This window comes from Athene cunicularia (genome assembly GCF_003259725.1).
Source record: "Athene cunicularia isolate RWA chromosome 14 unlocalized genomic scaffold, athCun1 chr14_part1, whole genome shotgun sequence".
Classification (NCBI taxonomy): domain Eukaryota; kingdom Metazoa; phylum Chordata; class Aves; order Strigiformes; family Strigidae; genus Athene; species Athene cunicularia.
In genome coordinates, this window is record NW_020799118.1 from 16,358,064 (window position 1) to 16,367,586 (window position 9,523).

The window sequence follows — 9,523 nt, forward strand, 5'->3', positions numbered from 1 at the left end:
GCTCCCCCCGGCTCCCCACACCCCGGCGGGCAGCGGAGCCCCAAAGGCTCAGGCCGCGGGACGTACAGCCACTCCCCAGAGCCCCTTTGCCTCCTCCTCGCACAGCACCCATGCCATCGCCTCCTCCCAAGTCACTCTTTCTCCCTGTGTCACCCTCTGCCAGCTTTGCCCCCTCGGCACAGGGCTTGGGGGAGCCTCACGCAGAGCCCACGGACCAGGGGTGGTGGCTGGGCTGGGGAGGGTTCAGGACTGACTCACTGCGGCGCTGGGACACTGCCGGGGGCGCACTGGGGTGACTGGTCAGGGAACCTGGAAAGAATGGGGCTGGAGCAGAAGTGAAGGAGGATTTGGGATGATCGCTGCCTGGGTAGGGTAGGAGCAGGGAGGACTGGGGGCAGAAGGGGACCTGCAGAGCCCCGGGAAGGGCAGCTCGCCCGGGAGGGAGAGCCAGGGTGCGCTGGCTGGGCTCTGGGAACCAGCCCCGGGCCCTCGGGGACAGCACACTCTGCTTCCTTCCTCTGCAGCACCCAAATCTTGAACATCAATTATTTTGAAACAGCAATGTTTAGCACAGGTAAGTAATGTTGGCTCTGCAGCCTGCTCCAGTGCAGAATCACACGCTTGCAACAGCAGCCGCCGCACGTGGCAAAGCGCAGCAGAGCTCGGCGATGCCTCCTGGCCCAGAGCCCGCCCAGAGCTCCTGGGCAGGGAAGAGGAGGAAGAAGGGATGGAGATACAGCTAGCCTGGAGAGGGCTGAGCACAAAAACCTCCTGCCCAGCTCTGACTGTCAGCAGAGACTTATTTTTGTGGGCAAAACCTTTTTGTGCCCTTTCCTGAGAGGATCAGGGAGACACAGACCGGAGTTGGCACGAACAGTTCCCATCTCCCCTCGCTTCTCCTGCACTGATTTCTTTTAATTAGTTTTCCTGAAGGAGAGAGGAAAGGAATGAGTTATCGCAGCAAACGTAAGAGACCTGGAGCCTTTCCCAGGTCAGAGCTTCCCCCAAGCTCATGGGGCCCAGCTGTGTTTCTGCATCAACTGAGAGGAAGCCAAAAATAAAGGAGAAACCCACATTGTAACAGAAGTGGAGCTGTGCAGCAAGAGGGCAGCTGCGGGAAGGTGAGAAGATGGAGGAGCAGAGGAGCTGATGGGACTGACTCTGGAAAAGGGAAGCTTGGGCATTAGTCCAGAGTTGGAAAGTGTTATCTCCCTTTTTTGTGGGCATTGTGCTGTCCTATGCCATCCCCAGGGAAATCATCCCACTCCCAGGAAGGGAGATTATAGCTGATTTGAATCAGCCTTTGCCCCTCTCCAGGCTTGCTCTGGAAGCTGTGAGACCTGTTAGCATGTGAAGGGAGGTGGCTGGATCTGCAGGAGCGCTGGGATCTCTCTTTGCCTCGAGTCATTTGCCTCTAGTTTCTTAAATAACATCCATAAATAGCAAAAGCGGATGTTGATCAGGTTATCAGGCGAATTCCCAAATTTCAGGGAGCGTCTGTGCTCCTGCAGTATCGCCCAGGGCAGCCCACTGCAGGACACTGGGGACTGAGCACAGAGGGTCTGGCTCTGCAAATAAATAGCACTCAGAAAATAACTACAGATAAGTCAGATGTGCAGCACAAAGGGTTCTGCAAACTGAGAAGTTCTGTTATTTATTCTCCCGATTGCTCATTAGAGGGGAAGAGCAGCCACACAACCCCGCTGATCAATGCCCTTTGAGCAGCAAGGGCCAAACCCTGCCTTCTTAAGGCTGATACATCCCCTTACAAGCACCATCTCCAGTTTTGTGAAGCTTTGTCAGACTTGCAACTGCTCAGGCTTAAATCTTGTGCTGAGTATTTACCCTTGAAGAAAATTTCAGCTAAAAGTTCAGCTGCTGCTGAGAGCAGGGTCTGGAAGAAAATACTCTGGTGACAAGCCTGGCAATGGGCCACTTGCAAACTGCTTCTTCAGAAACCAGTGGTGTGATGACACCCCTAAACACAGCTCTACCCCCAACCCCCACCCGGAGAGGAGGATGCTGCCACCTCAGCCTGCCTCAGATGGTCCTTCCTGCAACAGCAGCCCCATGCTTCCAGCCTCTGCTCATCAGGTTGGGAAGGACTCTTAGCTTCCGTCAAAACATGACTGCGTCAGTGGACTGACAGCTCTACAAGATTTTTTAAGTGGTGCTGAAGAGCAGTGTCTGGCCTTGAAAAAGTAGGTGACAAAACCAAGCTCTATTAGGTTAGAAAAACAACATTTTAATATATCTCAGGTGTTGATCCATGAGGAATTTGACTATTTGACTCAGCAACACTGATGTGATCCCACTGTAGCAACCCTGTGCATCTCTTGCATTGGTACAAACCACTGCACCCACTCCTGTGTTACAGTTGCTTATAATTATATATATATATATGTACATGTGATGTATACATGCATATATCAAACTCCTCCATATATATATACCGAGACACAGCTCACCAGATAGTGTTTCCAGAGCAGCAGCAAGCAGCACTGCCCGCATGTCCAACCAAGGACCCTCTAAAACTCCAGAGGTCATTTAAAAGAAATTTGTTCTCTAAGTACTGAAACAGCAGATAGCAGAGGTGTGCATCAGTGAGCCATGCTGGCTTTGCCCCGGTTTGAAAGGAAAAGCAAAAAGTCTTAGCAGGGCCAGGACAGGCCTGCACAAGCCTCAGGCTGGGATGGGGTCACCTCCAGGAAACTTCTCACCCTCATGTGTGGAAAGCAGCTGGACGAACTTGCCCTTCTCCATTCAAAGAGGCGAAATTCAGGCAAATTTTTCTCCGATTCTGCAGCGGGTTACTGTAAAACTCACAAGTGTGCTAAGGCAGAGAGGTAGAGGCTTCAGGTTGGTGCGAGCTACATGGTGTGAGCCCTTTATTTGGGGGCACCGAATCTTCTCCCCTTTGTGGGGCTGAGGCTCCTCCACGTGGGCACCCCTTCCCTCCACGCTCCTGCTGCAACTAACGTAAGGGTGTAATTTTCATAGCAGAAATAGAGACTCGCGTGCGTCCTCCTCCCTCTTCCCACAGGAGAAAAGCGCAGCTGGGCCTGGATGAGTCACGCTGCAGGAGCCGAGATGGATGACACCCCCTTCCACACACACATATGTACCCACGAGGGATGTGCTGACCCGTCCGGGTGATGGATGGGGCAGCGGGAGCTCTCCCTGCAGCAGGGATGCTGCTCACGGCCGGGCTGCAGCGCCCTCGGAGTGGGGAGAGGCTCTGGAGCCTGGCTGTCAGGACTGCAGCAAAGAGCTGCGAGAAGGCAAGAAAAACCTGGAAACAGAAGTTTCTGTTTCCAAGGAATAGAAAAAGAGCAGAGAGGGTTAATGGCTTTGGTGGGCAATGGAAAGATTGTTTTGAGCAGTAATCCAGATCCCTAGGAGGGAAACAGAGTTGAAGTGAAAAAGGATGAGGAACTCAGGATCTTTCTAAAACAGATTAATTACTCCATTTTTTAAGTAAGAAAATCCAGAATCAAATATGCTGCTGACCACCACCAGGGAAGGCCAGGGGGAGCGAGGTGCAGGAGGCGATGCACATCAGTGCCCAGCACTGGGGCAGCAGGAAGGAGTTTTATGGTGGGGGTCCATAAGTAACCAGAGACACTAACATCAACTTTTTAAAGTAGATGTTAGAAAGCCAAAATGATCTGGAGACCACACGGAAATGCTAAAATAAAGAAGTCAGGGCCAGGATGCACACACCCACACCCTGCTTGCTCTGCTTACAGCTTCCCCACGCATAGCCCATCACTCTGCCAGCTGCTCAGGATGGGTCCTGCATGGCCAGGGTGGCCCACACCTCCATCCTGGAGCCAGTACCACTGTGTAGAAGGGGTTTTAGATGAAGGAATTATGCCTTATTTTTTCCAGAAACTAGTAGGTAATGGGCCTGGAAACAAGAACAGAAAACAACATATCTTAGGGCAAATAAAACTTTTGGGCAAAGATAATCAAAGATAATCTCTGCTAAACAATTAATTTATAACCCTGCACTAGTCAAAGAAATAATATATATGCTCAGCTTGTTTCTCATTTTCAGGACTCACAGCTCAGTATCTTGGGGCCTGAGTTGTAGAAATCCAGCAAACAGCAGCCCTGAAGTTTGTGAGAAGTGTGCTCTGAACCCTCACTCATTTAAAAACTAAATACCAACAGATCACACACATTGACATCACACAGAGGAACTGTAAAAAAACAACCTAATACCAAAACCCAAGATAACTCACAGAAGTTTGTAAGAGCTAAGATATCCCCACAAGGCTTTTTCCCCTGTGGCTCTGTGAGGAAATGAGAAATTCTGCCTTTTTTTAGGCTGGTTCGGTTACAGTTCATGCACGAGCCACACATTAGATTAAGACCAGGGCAAGAAATACCGAGTAGCTATTTATTGCACAACTATCCCCCATAATAAACAACCTTTGACTGCAATGAAAAGTTGTCATGAAGCAAGAACAGGTGAACATGGCATCAACAACCATGTAGCCCACCGCCATAGATGGTCCAAATCACAGCTGCAACACAGGACTGGGGCTTCTTCTGAGCTCTCGACTGCAACTTCAGCAGTTTTAAGGTAGCCATTACATATAGGCATTGAATATACCCAATCCATGGACTCGCAAAAGCTACCTAAATACAGAAGAGCAGCTCTTAAGTGCTAAAAAGCTGAAAGCCTGGAGGGAGAGAGGAATCATCTGGGAGAGGAAATGGTGACATCTAGATTTACTGGAGGCAGCGGCTGTGCCGGGAAACACAGCCACCTCCTGGCACTGGCAGTGCAAGACACACACCCCGGGCAGTGCCTGCATGGTCGCTCAGCACATGCCGTCACACCCTAGCAGAGGTAGCATTAAGTTTTGAGCGGCTCTGTTAATTTTAAGATAAAGAACAGGGAAGAAACTCCTCACACAGCAGGAAAGATTCATTAAGGAAGCACAGGTGGCCTCTCACAGTCCATTTTAAGTTGCGTAAAACTGGAAAATAGGCAGCAAAATAAATCAGGAGGCACGGTCTTGGATTCTAGTGACCTAAGAAGTATTTTCCAGGTCTATGATTCAGCAAAAGGAAAAAAAAAAAAAAGGCGGGGGAATAAAGCAGCAACAGCCACCAGGAAGTGTGGGTCTGAAAATAGCAGCAAAGTGTCACCTTGATCCACTCCAACAAGGGCTTCTGCAACAGTGACAAGTTGCTAGGTGACATCGCCCTGCTATTTTGGGTCCGTGTCATTACGCTGCTTGGTGAGCCCCCCTGGAGCATCTCCCAGCACCGACGGCTCAGCACAGGCGGGGAGACCGGCGCCAGCCTGCCAAAGGAACTTCCGAAACAGGGATGGCTTTTGAAATTAGAGATTCGTGTGTCTTACAAGAAAGATGCTTTCCTGTGGATTTAAATATAGATAGGAGCAGATGGAAAAGAATTATTATATCATGTGCCTGGCAGGAGCTCTGGTCCTTCGCAGCGCTGGGGCAGGCTGAGCGCATACAGACCTCCCGTGGCGCCTTCTGCTGCTCCTCTCCTGTCACCCATCAGCTGACTGCCCCACGGTACACCTCAGCAAACACTCCACACAAACAATACTGAGAACTAGGTATGATGTAAAAACAGGAAAAAACAGTGAACTAGGAGTAGAGCTGATCTACAGCAGCTTTGTTGATGTCCTCTGCCCCTGAAGAAGATGCTCTGGATACCTGCACGTGGACAGCTTTGGGCAGGCGCTGCCCGGAGAGCTGGACACCAGCAGAGCTTAGTCTGACTCACAGGGCATGCACACTAGATAATAGTACATTAGAATAAGCTATTTGACTGCAATTGGTGCTTTAAAAAAACCAACCAAACAACCACAAAATAATGCCATTTTCATTGTCATAAGCAAAACTGAATTACTCTTTGTATATGAAGACCGTGGCACTCGCACTGCTAGGAAGAAGGGAAACATCGTTATATGATTCAAATCATTAATGGTCTGTTCCTTCAAACAACTCCATTAAATCCAGTGGGTTTGCTTTTGCAAGGACAACACAATCACTGCCGAGAGCTTTGTCACCCTCAAGGAGAAGCCTCCAGAACAGCGGAGTCCCAAACACCATTTAATGTTAGTCAAATCCATGTAGTTAAGATTGATAATAGTTTACAAGGATTTTGCCAAACACCCCATATTTCCTAATGACACTAAAAATGAGCCTTGCAGGCTCACAGAAACACAGGGCTATGTTTAAATTTATATGCCTAAACTTGTTAAAATACAAAAGAATACTATGCCTGATTCATCCCCGCATCCAGCAATTTGAATTCCGTCCCATTACACAGCCAGCACAGAATTGTAATTAAAGCACTGCAGACTATTTATGGTTTCATTAATTTTTTAAAAGGCTTTTTTTGTTTGAGGTTGTGGTTTTGGTGGGGTTTTTTTAGTTATCATTCTTGTGCTCTCTCCTTCTGTGTATTCATGTGTCTGGTTGGTACAAATACTCGATTCCTCCTGAAGGCAGTGAGACCAGCAAAAAGCCCATGGCCTTGTGTGACAGCACTGAGCTGCCCAGCACTTTCAAAAGCAAGATTTACTGCTAAGATATCCTGTAAGAAACTTCATCTCAAAAGTGAAAAGTGTTGGATATTCTGAAATTTAGAACCTGAAGCAGGAAAAAAAAGCTCCGAATGGGTGAGATCCCCAGTTAATTCACTTTTCCAAATTCCAAAGCTACAAGGCTTTGGTGCCAGCTGCATCAAGAGACACAGCACAATGGTTTTACTACAGGAAAAAGGATGGCAAGCTGCTACAGAGGTGCAGTGCAACATAATTTACTGTGCAACTTCCCTTGTGGGGGATAAAGCAACCCTATTTTGAAGTCTTACTGACTTGAATGTGTGCACTGTCTCCCTTGTTTTCTTCTTAAACTGGAGATAAAATGAGACTAATAAATTGCTTCCCACTACAACATGCAAGGGCTGAAAAAATCCTAATCAGCAGGCATGAGCACAACTGGGAGTTTGTGTTCTCAGAAACCAGGAGGGAAGATGTTAGACAGGCTTTTCTCTAGAGTCAGTCTCCTCCACTGACTCACAGCTTGCTTCTGTTTGCTTTTTCCCTATCCAAACTCCAGATCCACTGATTATCTTTCTTGTTCTGTCTAAAAATAAGTCAAACATCTCCGTTTGCCTGTCTAAATAGCCCACTGCTGTAATTTCTTGCCTTCTGAAATTACAGTTCAAAACTCGCTTTTAAATTTTTCCCTCCAATTACCAACTCTTTATACCCTGGCATACATGACACACAGCTTCCCGGTCTCTTCTGTCTAACTGGGCTCAGATTAATTAACAAGCAATAGATTTTTCTTGATTACAATGCTAAAATCCTTCTTTCTTCACAAACTAAAACCAAGATGATAGATCTTTTTTTTCTGAATGGTGGTTCTGATGTTACAAAAATAGTATTCAATCTGTATGGTGGATAATATAAGATTTAATAAGTATTTAATGAATTGTTTTCATGTCGGACTGAGTCATGATTAGGGGTTTTGTTTTGTGAGGTTGTTTTTAATGGAAGTGAAGGAGGACTAGGAAGCTTCCAGTGAAACCAGGTGTCAACTGTGTAGCGTCAGTGTACATACTTGAGAAAAAAAAACAGACAAACCCCAAGAGGTCTTCCTCCAGAAATCATACATGTGGCAAAATCAAGCTAATGAGAAAGTGAAATAATATCAATCTCATTTTATAGATATAAAGTGAAGAGCCCCTGGTTTCAGATCCATCATGTGCTACAGCCTCTCAGTGACCCCCCCTGGTGATAGAACTCGGGACTGGAAATGCGCACCGTGAACTAGCTGCCTGCCTGCAAAAAATCCACACTGGCCCCTTCTTCTGGCTTTCAAAAAGCTGTTAAGGCATTTCCAGCTCATTGCGTACAGTATACTGAGAATTAAATGCCTTGGGACAGTCTGGACAAGCGCTACGCATCCTGCATTACCCACGTTCAGCATCCTCAGCATGGTTTGCACCCACATTTAACCCAACAACACTTTTATGAGAAGCAGACAAAACTTCTCAGCAAGCTTCAGCTGGAAATCCCAAGCTCATGCTGAATTCTGTAACTCAGGGAGATATTGATTTGAGTATAATTAAAAAAAAAAAAAAAAGATGTGTGTGGAGGACATATAGCTCCCCCCACTATTTCTACAGGCTTTCTGTCTCAGCATTTTATAGCACCATTGCTCTTTCTAGAAACCCTTGACGGGCACAAGAGTGCAGCTGCCCGACAAGTTGCTGATTCAGGCATTAATACCTCAGACTTGACGGCATGTAGTGTTTTAATTAAGTAAACTGCTCTCTAGAGCTCACAGAAAGCTCATTTGGAGAACACCACCACCAGCAAATTTGTCACGTACAGAGAGCACTGGGAGTTTTCCCCCCAGTTCAACAGCATCTTAAACTGCTTGTTGGCGAAATTCCCTTATGCTCATACAGTTCCTCTGGTTTTGCCTCTCCAAGCTGCAACCTGTGCTCCAGGCCCAGGCAGTCGGGGAGTTCCTCCTGCCCTTGCCCCAGGGGTGGGACCCTGCGGCTCGGGCCATACATGCAATCATTTCAGCAGCCCACAGGCTCCATCACTGCTCACACGCTGGCAGACCCCTCAGAGAGGCTAGAAGAGGTGGGACATTCCTCCACACCACTTTTGGTGAGATCTCCCTTACCAAGACGCAAATTATTTCTGGTTTAAATAGAGATATCCCTGAAGGCAGACTGTTTAGTCTCTACATGCTGTATCTCTTAAGGGGGGGAGCCCGGGCCAGCACTTGGTGGCGTATCTGATAACAGCTGCAGGATAAACCCCTTGAAGGTTTCTACACAACGAACATCCAGACTAACCAAAGATGACTAGTGCATGTGGAATCCTACAAGAGGTCTGCTGAGTTTCACTGAGGCCAAATGCTGAGTTCTGCCCTTGGGCCACAACAACCCCCAGCAGGGCTACAGGCTTGAGGAGGAGTGGCTGGAGAGCTGCCAGTCAGAGGGGGACCTGGGGGTATTGATTGACAGCCGGCAGAACAGGAGCCAGCAGTGTGCCCAGGGGGCCAAGAAGGCCAATGGCATCCTGGCTTGCATCAGCAATAGCATGGCCAGCAGGGACAGGGAAGGGATCTGACCCCTGTACTGGGCACTGGTGAGGCTGCACCTTGATGACTGTGTTGTTTTGGGCCCCTCACCCCAAAAAGGCCATTGAATGACTCGAGCGTGTCCAGAGAAGGGCAACGGAGCTGGGGCAGGGTCTGGAGCACAGGTCTGCTGGGGAGCGGCTGGGGGAACTGGGGGGGTTCAGTCTGGAGAAGAGGAGGCTGAGGGGAGACCTCCTGGCCCTCTGCAACTCCCTGACAGGAGGGGGCAGAGAGGGGGGGATGAGTCTCTTGGACAAAGGAACAAGCGCCAGGACAAGAGGGAATGGCCTCAAGCTGCCCAGGGCAGGGTCAGGCTGGCTCTGAGGAAGGATTTCTGTGCAGAAGGGGTTGTTGGG

The 9,523-nt window shown here is 48.5% G+C and overlaps 1 protein-coding gene across 7 annotated transcripts in view; it reads right to left on the reverse strand.

The window, feature by feature from the left end:
* Positions 1 to 74: 74 nt before the first annotated feature.
* TEDC2 (tubulin epsilon and delta complex 2) overlaps positions 75 to 9,523 on the reverse strand; it is a 20,460-nt gene continuing 11,011 nt past the window's right edge. For 2 of the 7 annotated variants that reach the window (XM_026858965.1, XM_026858960.1), the window contains exon 8: positions 763 to 3,271. In XM_026858965.1, coding sequence (XP_026714766.1) covers positions 2,975 to 3,271 — 297 coding nt within the window. In that variant the 3' untranslated portion in view covers positions 763 to 2,974. The other 5 variants (XR_003399465.1, XR_003399464.1, XM_026858964.1 and 2 more) reach the window with 5 other exon arrangements.